Source organism: Plectropomus leopardus, chromosome 7, assembly GCF_008729295.1.
Source record: "Plectropomus leopardus isolate mb chromosome 7, YSFRI_Pleo_2.0, whole genome shotgun sequence".
In the NCBI taxonomy this organism is placed as follows: Eukaryota; Metazoa; Chordata; class Actinopteri; order Perciformes; family Serranidae; genus Plectropomus; species Plectropomus leopardus.
The window spans coordinates 11,531,498-11,546,632 of record NC_056469.1 but is presented as its reverse complement, the minus strand read 5'-3'; the positions used below and the strand labels follow the sequence as shown (position 1 = coordinate 11,546,632).

The 15,135-nt window shown below is 41.1% G+C and overlaps 3 protein-coding genes across 3 annotated transcripts; 2 read left to right on the top strand and 1 right to left on the bottom strand.

The window, feature by feature from the left end:
- Positions 1-317: 317 nt before the first annotated feature.
- On the top strand, positions 318-4,594 carry echdc1 (enoyl CoA hydratase domain containing 1). The gene is made up of 7 exons (XM_042490471.1): positions 318-344; positions 1,768-1,833; positions 2,552-2,727; positions 3,149-3,291; positions 3,563-3,615; positions 3,748-3,828; positions 3,929-4,594. The coding sequence occupies exons 2-7, from the start codon at positions 1,769-1,771 to the stop codon at positions 4,344-4,346; spliced, it is 936 nt and encodes a 311-aa protein (XP_042346405.1). The 5' UTR covers positions 318-344; position 1,768; the 3' UTR covers positions 4,347-4,594.
- Positions 4,595-6,393: 1,799 nt separating this feature from the next.
- On the bottom strand, positions 6,394-10,897 carry LOC121945611 (E3 ubiquitin-protein ligase rnf146-like). Its single transcript, XM_042489879.1, has 3 exons — positions 10,770-10,897; positions 10,010-10,073; positions 6,394-9,226 (listed from the first exon to the last, which is right to left on the bottom strand). Exon 3 carries the CDS (start codon positions 9,212-9,214, stop codon positions 8,057-8,059), a length of 1,158 nt encoding a protein of 385 aa, XP_042345813.1. The 5' UTR covers positions 9,215-9,226; positions 10,010-10,073; positions 10,770-10,897; the 3' UTR covers positions 6,394-8,056.
- Positions 10,898-10,993: 96 nt separating this feature from the next.
- On the top strand, positions 10,994-12,535 carry mdh2 (malate dehydrogenase 2, NAD (mitochondrial)). The gene has a single exon (XM_042489880.1). The coding sequence runs from the start codon at positions 11,083-11,085 to the stop codon at positions 12,094-12,096; it is 1,014 nt and encodes a 337-aa protein (XP_042345814.1). The 5' UTR covers positions 10,994-11,082; the 3' UTR covers positions 12,097-12,535.
- The last annotated feature ends 2,600 nt before the right edge of the window (positions 12,536-15,135 follow it).

Below are 15,135 nucleotides of genomic sequence, written 5' to 3'. Positions count from 1 at the left end.
ATTAAAAAAAGGAAATAACCTGGGAGACATACTTTTAAAATTATAATAATTCTGTAACAAAATTAACAAAAAAAATGTGATTAAGATAACTAGCTATAATATATTTCCCCTAACTATTAACTTTCCCCCCCTTGACATTTTTCTGAGTTTTTAAAAAAAATAATGTTCTAATTTCTTGCAATTTTTGGAACATTTCTTACCAAGTTGCCTGTCGGTATTATTCCGCCCCCGTGTGGGGAAAGTGAGGAACTACATTAGTGTGTTGCCTTTCTCTACTTTCGAAGCACTCTTGTTTCCGGGGGGACGAATTTCAGAGTAACACTATATGACTGTCAACAAGCAAGGTTGGTGCTCTCATTTTCGTTGATTAATGGTTTGCAATTATCATAGCGACACGTTAAAAACAATTCATAAAATATAATAATTTCCTTCAATTCTTGTATGCGCGCGTATTAAATTCAGAAACGGACAATTAAACTCCGCGTGACATTCATTTTCCAGATAACATTCAACGGCGCAAAGGCTTTACAGCAAGACAAGAGACTATAAAATACTTCAAAACTTTTTATGCGTCACTTGTACTTCCGTATTGCAGTGGTTTCAACCACGAAAGAAGGCAATCGAGATAAAAAAAAAATGTTTGGTGTTTTCCATTCAAAAAATAATACATAGCACTACAGCAAGCAAATATTACATATAAAACGTATGTGTCTCGTGTCCTGTTTGGTGACATCAACAGTATATTACAGTTTGGTCAATTAAACCGCGCACAGTAATTGAGTTTTTAAAGTAATCTCCCAAAATGTCAGACGTTATGGTAGCAGCTTTGTTATGTACAGAAAGTGACAATAATTTCCCACACAGGTGTTTTTAATTACTGCAGCTGAATAGACCGTCAGGTTAAAGTTTGGTGGAGCTCTGCTCGGAATTAATTACCGTTTGCTGATGTCACAAAGGCCTAATTAGACAACGGGGGTGAAAACACCTGTGTGTTGCGGCTTTATAGTAATTCCCCTTTATATCATATACATTCTTACACCAGCACCTGCTGCAGTTACCACACAGATAATAGTGAGAATTTGTCTATGAAACACAAGCTGTTTATCATATTGCATCTGTGAGCTACCAAAGAAATCATAGTAGTACACAAGTGTTAAAAATTGCAATAATTGTTTGAATTCCATTTAGTTGTATCAGTTTGAGAGTCCTGTGCATGCTGGCTGTCACACTGGGACACTTTATTACAACAGAGCCATTGTAAAAGTTAATCATTTCACCTGTGTTTTTCTTATGGTGACAAGTCAAAATGTCTGTTGCGAAGGAGGTCTAATTCTGTCACAGGGACTGATTTGATTTTCATGGTTTTTATTGTGCATACTAAAAAGACAATAGCTGCTACTGTTGTCTCTTTGTCAGCAGGATATCTCGGCAATGATCGTTTTCCTCAAACTTTGTGCCCACCTCCTTTTTAATATTTTTTTTTTGTGATCAACGGTTTTATTTTTTTCAGTGTGCATACCGTTGAATAAAAGCATAATTTTATCAATAAAAATATCCTGCTGCCGATATCCTTATGTGTATATACATACATAGAGCACATGCATGCCTAAATAACACATGCTTATACATAAGCATACATATACATGTACACATATAATTATTTACTTTGGTCAATGCTCAGTTCTTTCAATTTTTCAATAGTAATAAAGTAATGAAGTTAAAAGTAAATATTTTCTCCCACGTTTTTCCATCTCCACGCTGCTGCAGGATGGTGCTGTGTGCAGTGAGGCGACAGCTCCTTAGGAGTGGCAGCAGCCGTGGAGACTGGGCGAGGTAAGGGATACCAGCCAGCATTGTTTATCACCGTAGTGGTGAGGGCAAATAAAGTAATAAATAAAGGAGCATCGAGTGTACCGAGTTGAACCCACATTATTTGTCCATAAATCACAAACAGAGACACATCTAACCACCAAACTGCATTTCTGAGGTGCTGAGGTTTGTGAAATGCCAATCTATAAAAGCAGTAACTTCTCTGATTGTGACTCATTGTAGTCATGAGTCACAATCAGAGATGGTTCATTCTTATGTGTTAGGAGTATGTTTGTTTGGCTTAGTACCAGCCAAGCCTCCTTCAGGCTGATTTACAGAGAGGAGGTGAGGGGGTGTATTAAAAGCATTCATCCTCCTCCTGTTTGTAAATGAAAGTATTAACTTTCAGTCCTGAGCAACACCAGACTGATGTCCATGATGCATACCATTTGCTTATACCATAATCACACATGTACATATTCAGTTTGCTTAAAATTAGTTTATAATTTAGTTCAAAGCCCACATCCAACCATGTAGAGAGACAGAGGACATTAATATGATGTCAAAACCTACTTCTTAAATCTATTGTGTGCCATAACTGTATATATACCAGTGTAGGAGTTAAATGAAGCATCCATTTGAGACCGTTCCTGTCTTTAACCCTCTGTTAGAGCTGGATATGTTATTGATTGACTGCTTTTGACTGGATTTTAGTAAATTTTAGAAATGTTGTTCCTCCAAGGCTGCTGCAGAGACAGAGCAGTGGTTGTGTGCACTCCAGCGTCCATAGCTTCAACCAGGAGGAGATCAGAGAGAAGCTGTCGGCTTTTCCTGGAGGCTCCATCGACCTGCTCAAACAGGAGTGTGGTGTTGCCGTGCTGACCATCAACTACCCCTCCCGCATGAACGCCTTCTCTGGTAAAATGACTGTATATTTAACACTGTATATTTCCACAGATTCATGAGCACAGATTTGGTATTCTCAGGATGAAATTCATCTGCATATAATCAGTCACAAGATTCAAGACCCTTGTTTGTCCTTGATAGACAAGTGGTTTTTACAATAGTAGCAATAACTAAAAATAACCACACAGAGCTAGACACGATCAAAACCACACATAATAAAAGAAACAAACAAACACATAAATACCGGAGTAGAAGGGTGAAGCAAAAAAGTTGTGATTTGTGATGGAAAAAAAAGGAAAGAAAAAGGGGATGGTTGAAGGTGTGCTGCTGATACTACCTGTACTTTACACATTTGAGAAGTGAAATAGTAGAGATATGTAAATAAACAAACCAACTGCACTGCAGCCAGACTTAGAGTTTTTGCTCCTCCCAGGCAGTATGATGATCGATCTGGAGGAGAGGGTGAGCCAGCTGGAGAGCTGGACAGACGGTAAAGGCCTCATTGTTCAGGGTGCTGCTGGAACGTTCTGCTCTGGATCGGACCTCAACGCCGTCAGAGCGATATCTAACCCACAGGTAGCAAATGATCTGCATACTGCTGCAGTTAATCTGTGTGCCTGCATGTCTCTCTCTTTGTCTCAGTAAGTGCATTCAAATTGACATGATTGAACTGTTTACGAGGCTTATCCTGCTCATTCACAATAGGTGTTTACATGCTTAAACACCTAAACTGGACACCCAAAAACCTGACCGTGAAAGGGTTATTAATGTCCATTTAAGCACACTCAGTGTCTCTTGGATGTTACTTGCCTGCAGATTTCCAAATGATGTTTCTGTTGAGTTGCAGGATGGCATGAAGATGTGCATGTTCATGCAGAATTCTCTTACAAGACTACTCAGGTAAGGACTGCCATTTTCCCTTGACTACTTTATTAACCTACGGACTAAAACAGCTTCAGCCAGTCTGAACTTAAAGGAGCTGTTATGTAATGTTCGCCACAGTGTGCTGACAGAATAGTTTCCTCAGTGCAGGCTGCCTCTCATCTCTGTGGCTCTGGTGGAGGGGAGAGCGCTGGGAGGAGGTGCAGAACTCACCACTGCCTGCGATTTCAGGTGAAGTTTTGTATAAGTTAATAAAAGAAAACTCTCCTTTGCTTAAACACCTTTCATCTAAATGTTTGATAATGGTCTCACTTTTGTCTCCCTCTTATAGGTTGATGGCATCTGGCAGTGTGATCCAGTTTGTCCATAAACACATGGGCTTGGTCCCAGGCTGGGGTGGAGCTGCTCGACTTGTCCGCATTGTCGGAAGCCAGAATGCATTGAAGCTGCTTGGTGGTGCTCTAAAAGTGGATCCCGAACTTGGCCTGCAGATTGGACTTGCAGATGGAGTCCTGGAGGCCGCCCCGGCAGAGGAGGGTGCAGAGACGCTCCTACAGCGGGCTGAAAACTGGCTCAGTCACTATACGAAAGGACCGGCCCCGGTGATCCAGGCTGTGAAGAATGTGGTGTTATCAGGGAGAGAGCTCCCTCTATCAGAGGCTCTGCGGACTGAGAAGGATGTGTTTGGGACAGTGTGGGGCGGTCCAGCTAACCTGCAGGCTCTAGCCAGTAAATCCAAACACAGATGAGTGTCTGTGTTCACCTTCCTAAGAACCCTGTCAGGTCAGATAAGTCGTTCAGCTGAGACATTGTTGGAAAATTGTGTCGTAGTCAAAAATGCGTGGAAGAAACTTCTACAGACTGACATCAGTAAGTGTTAGTTGTTTGGTGTGCTGAAGACATTTACAAGTGCTTTTGATGTAATATAAGCTGAATGTGGTGTGTCTAAAGTGTGGACTCTGAGATGATGAAAGGGTTTCTGTGTTTGCAATGACTTAGAGGCAATGACACAGCTGATTTATGGAAATTCTAAAGTTTGAATTTCCATAAATCAGCTGTGTCATTGCCTCTAATACAGTGATGGTTAAAGATCACATACCATAATGGTTCGGATGTATTCCATTTGGGATCTCTCTATGTGACATTACACCAATTGATCACAAAAGTAGGAAGTGAGATACAAGTATACAAACAGTGATGCTGATAATGCATTTTTTTGGTTGTATATTGCAAACATAACTGTTGGAAAATATGGAATGAGGGTAGTATGTCTGGATAAAAAACTGAATTAAAACCATAAATAAAACTCCACTTTTTCTTTGAGGTGAATCTTTAGAGGCGGACGCTGCAGCCTCCTATTTATAACTAAAGATTAATGAGTTGTGCTGCAGCTGGAGCTGACCTGAGGAATGATTTTGTTTCATTAATACTTTGCAGACTAATCCTGGATATGGAGACTCTATGTTGATGTAACCCCTGCAATGTAAGTACGTCTGATAAACAGTGAATATGCTGTATGATTTTATTGATATTATAGTCATATATTTGTAGTGTTGATAAAAGCAAATACCTAAATGACTTTATTCTTCATTTTCCAAATCCCTTCTGTTCCCATCAGTCTAGCAAATGAACTCCAGGTCCCTTGAAAATGTGATTATGGTAATGATCAGATCATGCCAGGCTGAGCCTAAGTGAAGCAGACAGATAGCAGCAGCATATAGATAGATACTCATGAGACGTAACAAGCATGAGGCATCAGCATCTGCCTGCCTGATTGAGTAATGCTGCAGCACTTCTTTCATTTTTACCTCAGTTTTGATGGTTGGTTCAGCTAATCCCTCAGATTCCTCTGTACTCATTCTGCGTCGCCGTGGCCTTGATCAGCCCCACTCGCTGTTTTTATTCTGTTGGAAGATTTTTAGCTGTAGGTAGAGCATTATTTGGCTGATTTTCAGTAATCTGCACAGTGGCTCTCGTCTGTGTATGTGGAAAGATGCTGAAGCGCAGGGCCAAATTAAACAGTTAAAATATGTATATTTAGTGCTATTTTTTTTTAGCTCATTTCTCATTTCTTAAAATGAGCCCATAAAGCAAATGAGGCATTGCAAAAGCACAACAGTGCACAGACTGAAATGTCAAGAACAGGACAGATCCCCGGAGGATGCCAGGCCTTTATCTCCTGTTCTCCTTCCAGAGGTCATGTTTCCTGGCCAGACACCCGGCTGGAGCGCCGATAGCTGCTGCGGTCAGAATACCAAACACCTCTAAGGTGAGTGAGGGAAAGTCAAGGCCTCATTATGATCTCCAGCACAGAAACACTTGTTTTCTGCCTCCAGTGACAGAAAAACAGTCTGTGCTGCATACTGTGTACATATTAAACAGTATCTTTTTTTGTTACACCTATTTTGACCATGTATTTGTAGCTTCTAATGGAAACCTAATTTACTTTTCCCTATACTGCAATATGTTTTTTTATCCACATTCCAGCTGCTTAATTATAGTATTATAGTATCATATTGGATGCTATTTTATATGAATAATACATATTGAATACTTCACCCTTTCATCCAGTGGGAAGAATGGGTTTTTCCCCCCTTAAAAATCTCTTGAGGTAGCAGTGTGGAGAAAATGGGGTGAAATCTTAGTAACAATGGGCCCATTGATAGTCCTACTTATGTAACACTCAATAGCTTTACTTTCAAAGGAAAAACTAAACTAACATGCAACCTATCCCACAGTAAAAAAAAGCAAAAGCATATACTAATAATCAGAGACAAGACTATGAAACTACTCTCATTTTAGGATGATAAAATGACACAATTTATTCTTAAATTACAAACCATGTAACAAAAAAGTTGCCAAGCAAAAACAGTTACACAAACTTTATTCATTAGAATGTTAAGTCTAAGACTGAGCTGATGATGTAAGCATGTAAGAAATATAAAAATAACCGAACTTGAAATCTCTGCAGGATGGCCAACAGCAGCAGCACGCTCTTGTTCTCTTACTGCCTCAGACGTCATACATAAGAGGATTTACAGCCATAAGAAACGCAAAAAAACAAAACAAAACACAAATTAAAAACATTTACTCAACCAGAAAAAATATCATCATCCTGCCAACCAGTAGTGTTAAAATAACTCTCTCTTCAAACATGCACAAATTACAAGCTTTAGAAACACACCAATTGAGAATACTTCAGTCAGGGACAACAGGCATACTAATGAGGCTACAGAGGCCTCAGCAGCTTTAGAAGGAAAACACTGATACTTCACTTTAAAATGCCAATTACCTAAAGCTGGGAAATGTTAAAATAAATCTGATATGTACTGCTATTACACACATTTATTTAAAACAGGACTTGTAATTTCCACAGATTTTAGAAGCTGTAGGTCAATTAAAAAGACAAACCATCGGCAGGTAGCCAGATAATCCTGTGGGCTCTGGAGCTACAATGTTGAAGCACATTAAGTGTGTACTTACAAAGCCTACAATGCTTTATAGCAAAGTGCTTCTTCTCTCTTTGTCTGGATAAACAACCTGAAGTTTCCTTCAAACCTCAATCTACTCTGAAATGACACACTTCCCAAAGTTAAACAGTTAAATGTAAGAATTCTGAAGGAAACACTTCATAATCACTTAAATCTGAAATTATTTAGGTAGGTTGGGAACAAGTTATCAAGAATTAAATTCTTTGCAAGAGTAGTCAGATGACTTGAGCTCTAACGAGCCCGTTTCTGCGTGCTATGTTAGCTGAGAGAGTTAAGGTGTAGATGATTACAATGCAGCTGTTGATGATAATGATAATGACACGGTTCCATTTCCAGGAGTAACATCCCCATTTATGCTTTATCCCTCCAATGTCACAGATCTGGCTCCAAGAAAACCTCTGGGCATTAGGATATTCAATTTCAACACGAGAATACAGAAGACAGGCAGAAGCAGGGTGGTGAGTCCATTTTTACCTCCACTTTTCTGGAATTCAAAAAGCACACTCAAAATGCTTGCAACCAAATGTTAACAAGTGAGCAGACTGATGGCAGCTAAACACCACAATAAGTCTGCTACACCTACCTCACATGACAGACAATTATGAGATATCAGGGCTCACGACAACATGCTGTATCCATCTGACTCACTACCACGCTGTCCTTCCTGTCTCAGTGCTAGCACGCTCAGTACTGGAACATAAAACCCAGCATTACTTCTACTGGCAGGGTATATACAAACAGATCATACAGATACATCCAGAGTGTTGTGAGCCACACTGAGGCACCAAATTTGATTGCTAAAATTGAGTTGTTTACCTAAAAACATGGAGCATGTTTCGCTTAATTTCTTTTTTACCGAGCAATCCACCCACATCTGATCCATGACAGAATGAACGACAGCATACAGCGAGGAATAAATTAATGAAATGGAACATAGCCATTTGGTGATGGTGCTGTCATTTATGACTTCACACTTCAGTCACTGTACACTGGCCATCAGGCATTCTGGACCTTCCACTGCTACTGGATGAAGAAGGAGAGGCAGACTCTGCACCAGGAGGGGCTCTGTCCTCTGGATTCAGTCTTTGCCTCCGTGGCCTGTCCTCCCAGGGCTCTACACGTTCTCCATCTCCCCCCTCCTCCTCTTCATCCTCCTCTTCCTCGTCATCGCTCCAGTCTCCAGAGCCCGACTCGTCCACAGAGGTGTGAGGGTCAGAGGACCTGGAGGGTGACGCCTCCTCTTCCTCATCTTCTTCCTCCCCTTCCCCAGCCTCAGACCGCTCATGAGCAGTTGTGGGCCTGGGGCTGATTTGCAGTTGGGAGAGAGCATCTTCCAGCGTGGGGCTGCTGCTGCTGCCAGGCTGACCACCGAGGGAGGTGGGAGGTCTGGCAGTGGCTGGAGGGGCTGTAACGGTAGAGGAGATACCTGTGACCTGCTGCTGTACGCCTGCTACTGTGGTATCCGCCCCATCAGCAGAGTTTTCCCGGCCTGCTGCCCCTATGGCCCCAGTAACACCCTCAGTGTCCAAACGCAGTCCTGCCACTCCCTTCTTGGGGATATCCAAAACGTCCCTCTTCATCTTGCGTCTACGACCGTGCTCATTGCGCCTGTACTGCACCATGTTCTCCAAGTCGGCTACATACAAAAAACCAGCAATCAGCATTTCAGCTGTTTTCTTGCCCTTGGAGAAAGCGTCCTCCAGCTCGCGGCTGGTTCGCTCATCATACTGCCACCAACCATTGCGGCCTTCATAATACCAGGCGTGATCACTTGCTGCTCCACCCCGCCCTCCTGCAGATGCTTTCAGCTCCTCCGGAGAGAGAAGTGTAGGCCTTTCCAGGAAGTCATCCGGTACTTCCTGTCTGCAGAGAGCACAGCGTTTGCTCTGCCAGGATGCTCCCTTCACGCATAGGAAACAGAAGACGTGATGGCATGGCAGTTGGACTGGGTGGACGCAGCTCTGCAGACAGATGGCACACTCCGGTACAGACAGGGCTGGGGACGAGTTGCTGGAGCCAGAGCATGAGGATTCTGCACTGTTTCCACTTCCACCACCACTGTTGCTGCCTTTCTTACTGGATGGAAGTGAGCTAACAGAGTGGTCTACCTCTCCACAACTAGCCATCCTTAGCAAGTACTGAGGAAAGAAGACAATTGTACATAATGGTTAAAGGGATTATTATATTTTCTTATATTAGTAATATTCTTTTTGAAAAAGGAAAATCAGCACTCAAGATTCATTCAAATTATTGTTTTAGGTCTACAACTGATCAACAAATTCAGCACTTTGCAGAGGTCTTTAGCCACCTTAAGCTTTGTTATTTTAGCAGGGTTATAATGATCATACATATTTATTCCACAGTAGTCTCTTTGCTAAATGACAAACAGAACATACAGGAAACATGTATACAGTATTGAACATGCAAATATGTCAGAAAAAACAAAACAACTTCGACAAGCTAAAGTTTAAAGTATTTGGTGTGATCTTCCTATCCACTTAACATGTCCTGAACTCCCTTGTGCAGACAATATTAGATTTATTTAATCTTCTGGTATACCAGAAGATTATTTAAGAAAACCTCAAGATAGTCTAGCCCCAGAGAGTTCAAGAGGTGCTAACTGTAAAGGGAGGTCACACTAAATACTGACCTCAGTCTGACTCTTTAGGTGTTTTGAAAGAGGCTGATATATCCTCATTGCACTTTTGCTCAGTACTGTTTGTCAACTGTTACCAAAGCATTTTTTATTTTACCATTTGTGTCATGATCACAATTAACACTAACTTAAGGTCTCTGATGCTAAACAACAAACAATCTAGAGATGAAGTCAAACTAAGGACCATAATAATCACATGATGGTATAATCTATATACCATCTGTAACCTCAAACAATGCTGACAGACATGCTATTTAATACTTACTGGAAGTCCTCTTAGTGCTGATATATCATGAGGAGAGCTGATAGACCTTCAAGCTTTCCACTGCCTAAAGGGAAAGAGCAGACGGTGAAAATGTATTTGTTTTCAGACTGTCCTCAAAGGAGGTACGACAGTTAGACACAATATCAAGCTACTCATTATGTAAACGTCATTTCACAGCGAAACCTTATGTGACAAACGCTGCACTTTTCGCCTGATGTTAAAACGGATTAGCTAAAAGTAAGCGTTAATTCACTTAGCTATGACTGAAATGCAACTTAAGCCCGAGGAACAAAGGGCTGCTCTGTTAACTGCCTGACTACAAGCAGTGAACTGTGTCTGCTAACTGTTTTTGCTAACCCAGCTGGCTTATGACAGCACTGGTGATGAACACAGCTAACGTTACTCGAGTAAAATCAGCAGCTAACGATGTAACATTCACACTAAATGGTGACAATCAATAAACAAACTAGTTTACATAACATCGCATACTTAACAGCTACGAAAAAGCAAGCGGTTTGTTGTTACCGTTACAGGACCAACACAAGTAAAACAGTACAGAGGGATTGCTAGACTGGCAAAGCAATCATAACAATAAGACCTGTTGTAGCTAACGCTGGCTAGGCTGACGGCAGCACTCTGACTCCAGCAAATAGACGGAGTTCATCTGACGGCGCTAGCTTATTTAGCAGGGCGACACAAACAGCAAGGAGAAGCATTTTCTCACGACATAGAAAGTGTAACGACTGCGTGGGTATCCTACCGTTAGATGTTGTCGTGTTGCTTTGGTGTGCGGTTACAAATCGTGTAACGGCACTATTTTCTTATGATAATTCACCGACTTCCAGCGTTAACTGGCTTTGTTTTCCTCTGGAAAAGGAGCTGAGATAAAGACGACGACGTAACAGTACGTGCTGACGCAATTTGACGTAAAATCGCACGAGCCTAATGCTCTACGCATGACAGTGAGCCTGTCTTCCTGTTCGCTCGTGGCTAGAGGACGTTGGTGTCACAGAGGAGAGGGGCTCTTCAAGCACTTTTATTTCCAGTAAAGCAAGAAAAAAGTAACAAACAAGATGTTTGCCCGTGCCGTGAGACCTACCGTGAGCCTGGCTCGGAGCCTGTCCACCTCATCGCAGAACAACGCCAAGGTGGCGGTGCTGGGAGCGTCGGGCGGTATAGGCCAGCCGCTATCACTGCTGCTCAAGAATAGCCCCCTGGTGAGTCACCTCTCCCTGTATGATATCGCGCACACCCCCGGGGTGGCTGCAGACCTGAGCCACATCGAGACCAGAGCCCAGGTGAGCGGCCACATGGGCCCCGACCAGCTCGACGCTGCTCTGCAGGGCTGCGACGTCGTGGTGATCCCCGCCGGTGTGCCCAGGAAACCCGGTATGACTCGTGATGACCTGTTCAACACTAATGCCACAATTGTCGCTACCTTGGCCGATGCCTGCGCCCGCAACTGCCCCGAGGCCATGATCTGCATCATCGCCAACCCCGTCAACTCCACCATCCCCATTACATCAGAGATCATGAAGAAGCATGGCGTTTACAACCCCAACAGAGTGTTTGGTGTCACAACCCTGGACATTGTCAGAGCAAACGCCTTCGTGGCAGAGCTTAAAGGCCTTGACCCTGCTCGTGTCAATGTGCCAGTGATTGGAGGTCATGCTGGGAAGACCATCATTCCCCTCATTTCCCAGTGCACACCAAAAGTAGAGTTCCCTGCTGACCAGCTCGCTACTCTGACAGGCAGGATCCAGGAGGCCGGCACAGAGGTGGTGAAAGCTAAGGCTGGAGCCGGATCTGCTACCCTCTCCATGGCCTATGCTGGGGCCCGCTTCACCTTCTCCGTCCTGGATGCCATGAATGGAAAGGAAGGTGTGGTGGAGTGCGCCTACGTCAGGTCTGAGGAGACAGAGTGCAAGTACTTCTCCACACCTCTTCTCCTGGGGAAGAACGGCATTGAGAAGAACCTTGGGCTGGGCAAGCTGTCCGCCTTTGAGGAGAAGCTGGTTGCTGACGCCATGGATGAGCTGAAGGGTTCCATCAAGAAGGGCGAGGATTTTGCAGCTAAAATGAAGTGAACAGGGGACATTAGTTAAGTTGTAAACAAACAGCAGTTGTGATTGATAATTTGTTTCGTCTTAACTTAAAAGGCATCGGGGCAAATCACAAGAGCTGTCACAGTGTTTCCCCTTTTGTTTTTGTTGCAGCAGTAGAGTCATTTTGATTCAGAAATCCTGGTCTTATCCTGGCTCCTTTTTTCGTATGTATCATTTCCCTTACCAGCCCAAACATGGCTTTAACTTGCACTTATGATTTGTGTACATACTGCACTGTGACTATTTTTCAAATGTGATATTGAAGCAAAAATCATATTTTCATGTAAAGTCTGTATTAATGGGGATTTCTCTGCTTACTGAATGAGGAGGAAATACTGTCATCATGCCTGCTGATGCAAATACATGTTATTGATGAGCAAAACACTCACTCCATCAATAAAAAACTTTAGCTTTAAAAAAATGATGCCTTTCTCTTGTTTTTACACCAAATGATTTGGCTTGACAGCGTACAACAGTGAACAAATGTATAGGACAGCTGACAGTTTTCATGAAACTAAGCAGGTTTATCCAGATCAAAGATACTGCATTTCAAACATCAAATCACTGAAAAACTCTATAGGCATTTAAATTGTTTAGATACAAGTTGTTAAAATACATACCACCAATGTTTTTTAATTATTGCCTCTGTATGTGTTTCTCAGTTGCAACAGAATATTTGACTTTGACTTTTATGCCCTGAGACATCGAACTTACCTCTTAAGGTAAGATCCATGCACTTTTTAACCTATTTTTTGTTCTTATGTGTAAGACTAAACATTTAACCTCCTCTCTATCACCCCCCCAAAACAAGAAAGAAAGAGAGAGAGAGAGTGACTGCATCAGTCATTAGTAGTAAAAGTCTTAAATTGCCTGCTCTCTGTAAACTCCAAGAAAACATCTACGTCACATTCCAGTATTAAGTTATATATAACATACAAGTGATGCGCTTTCATGTGTGTGCAAACATACACGTTTGCCTGTTCATCATCAGGCAGGTTTGTACTCGCTGTCACAGTCACCCGGGAGAGAAGCTCATGTGTTATGCTAACATGCTAAACTAAGGTGGTAACATGCTGATGTTAACATTTAGCTCAGAAGTCCTGCTGTTCCTAAATACAGCCATTAGTGGATGAAGATGAAGTACCTGAAAGCCATACAGGAGTAATAGTACAGATATCCTCCCAGAAAATGACTTTGGTAGAAGTTAAAGTCACCCATTAGAATATTACTTGAGTAAAAGTTCAAAAGTATTTGATATTTACTCTACTTGAGTATCAAAAGTAATTTTCTCATATTAAATGTGATTAAGTAATAAAAGTAAAAGTACAAGTAAATGATGTTAATAGAAAAGCAAGCGGTTATAATTCTAAGGATTATGAGGTTTATTTCTTTGTAACACGCACCACCTTAAAATTCAATCTATGTTGAATGTATTTTTTTGCAACTTAAAGGATTTAAAGTACAAAATCCATCTTGTGGTAAGTAAGTAAAACTCTTAGGGGAAATGTAGTGGAGCAAAAGTAGAGATTTTATTTATTAAATGAATTTGATTAAAAGTAATAGTTAACAGAAATATAAAAAACTCGAGTAAAGTACAGATATTCCTCAAAAATACTTAACTACTGTGATAAAACATTGTTACTCTGTTGTATTACACCACCGCCTGCTAACATGGCGGAAGACGATTAGTGTAAACTCTTGTTCAAGTAGAATTTTTGAACACTTTATAGTCTTAAAACATATTTACGGTCCTGAGTTGTTTGAGGTCCTTTGCTGCATGTTGTCCCCTCTGTCCTATCCAATTTAAAAAAAAAGGCCAAAAAGCCCAAAAAATATCTTCAGTGTTGACATCTGAGGTGAATAATTCTGCCAGTCTGAACGGAAGCAACTAATTTAAAGTCAGAGCTTTGTATGAGGACGGAAGTAGTTGATAACATATGTTTGCTCATAGCTGAAAGCATTCACTTGCTTATCTTTTCTGAAACACTGGATTTGAAGGTTGATGAAGGACAACACAAGACAAGACAACAATCATGAACTGATAACTTGAAAATAGTTTGCAGGCACAGGCTGCACTGTGTATTTTTCAGTTATCTGACCTTTAGTGTAACATCCAACACAGCAGCGTTTGGAAACACTGAGAATCTTATATAATCCCAAATGAAGTAAACTCAGTTGATTAAAAACGAATGCATTCTGCCAATGTTTTATCAATGAGGGTACAAATTTCATGGCACATTTGAGTCAACAATCAAAGCAGGATTAAATCTGGAAGAGGCAAAAAAAGAATAACTTTGACTTTGGTCAAAAGTTATGACTGAAATTAAACCTCCACATATCTATTCTATCTTGTGATTGCAGTAACTACAAATTTCAAACAAAACCCAGGGCAAACTGCAGTGAACGTGGTAACTGTGCTCTGCCTTGTGTTCTTTGAGATTTTAGATTGTAGATTTGTGCCAAGGAAAATCTTTCCTCACAATATTCAAATATGCCCCCGAAAGGCAACCATGCACCACTGTCTGAAATAATCACCAGTAGATGTAATCATAATCATTAATAAACTTAACATATTACCATAATCATTAATACTGGTTCTAATATTAGGATTGGTTGCAGTTCCCTGTGTGGTGTTGCTGTACCCTAGCAGAGGCTGTTGCCCAACTACTGTGCATAGATACAATTATTGTCCAACACTCTATTCAACTCTATTTCAATTTCATACTTTCAAATGTATTAAATAGTGGAAAACTAGAATCTAATATAAGTGTTATATAGGCTATGTCATTGCAGTTGTCATAGTTTTTGTAAAGTTTCACTACATCATAAACATGTCCTAAAAGAATAAAAAAGTTATAGTAAAAAAAGTCATTAAAAAGTTGTGGTAAAGTATGTATTTAAAAATATTAAAATGTCATGGTATAATATATCATAAAAAAAGACAATATAGTTCCTGTGCGGCTCTTTATCAAACGCTGTTTTGTTTCTAAAAGTTTCTCCTGTTGATGGAAAATGTTCCCT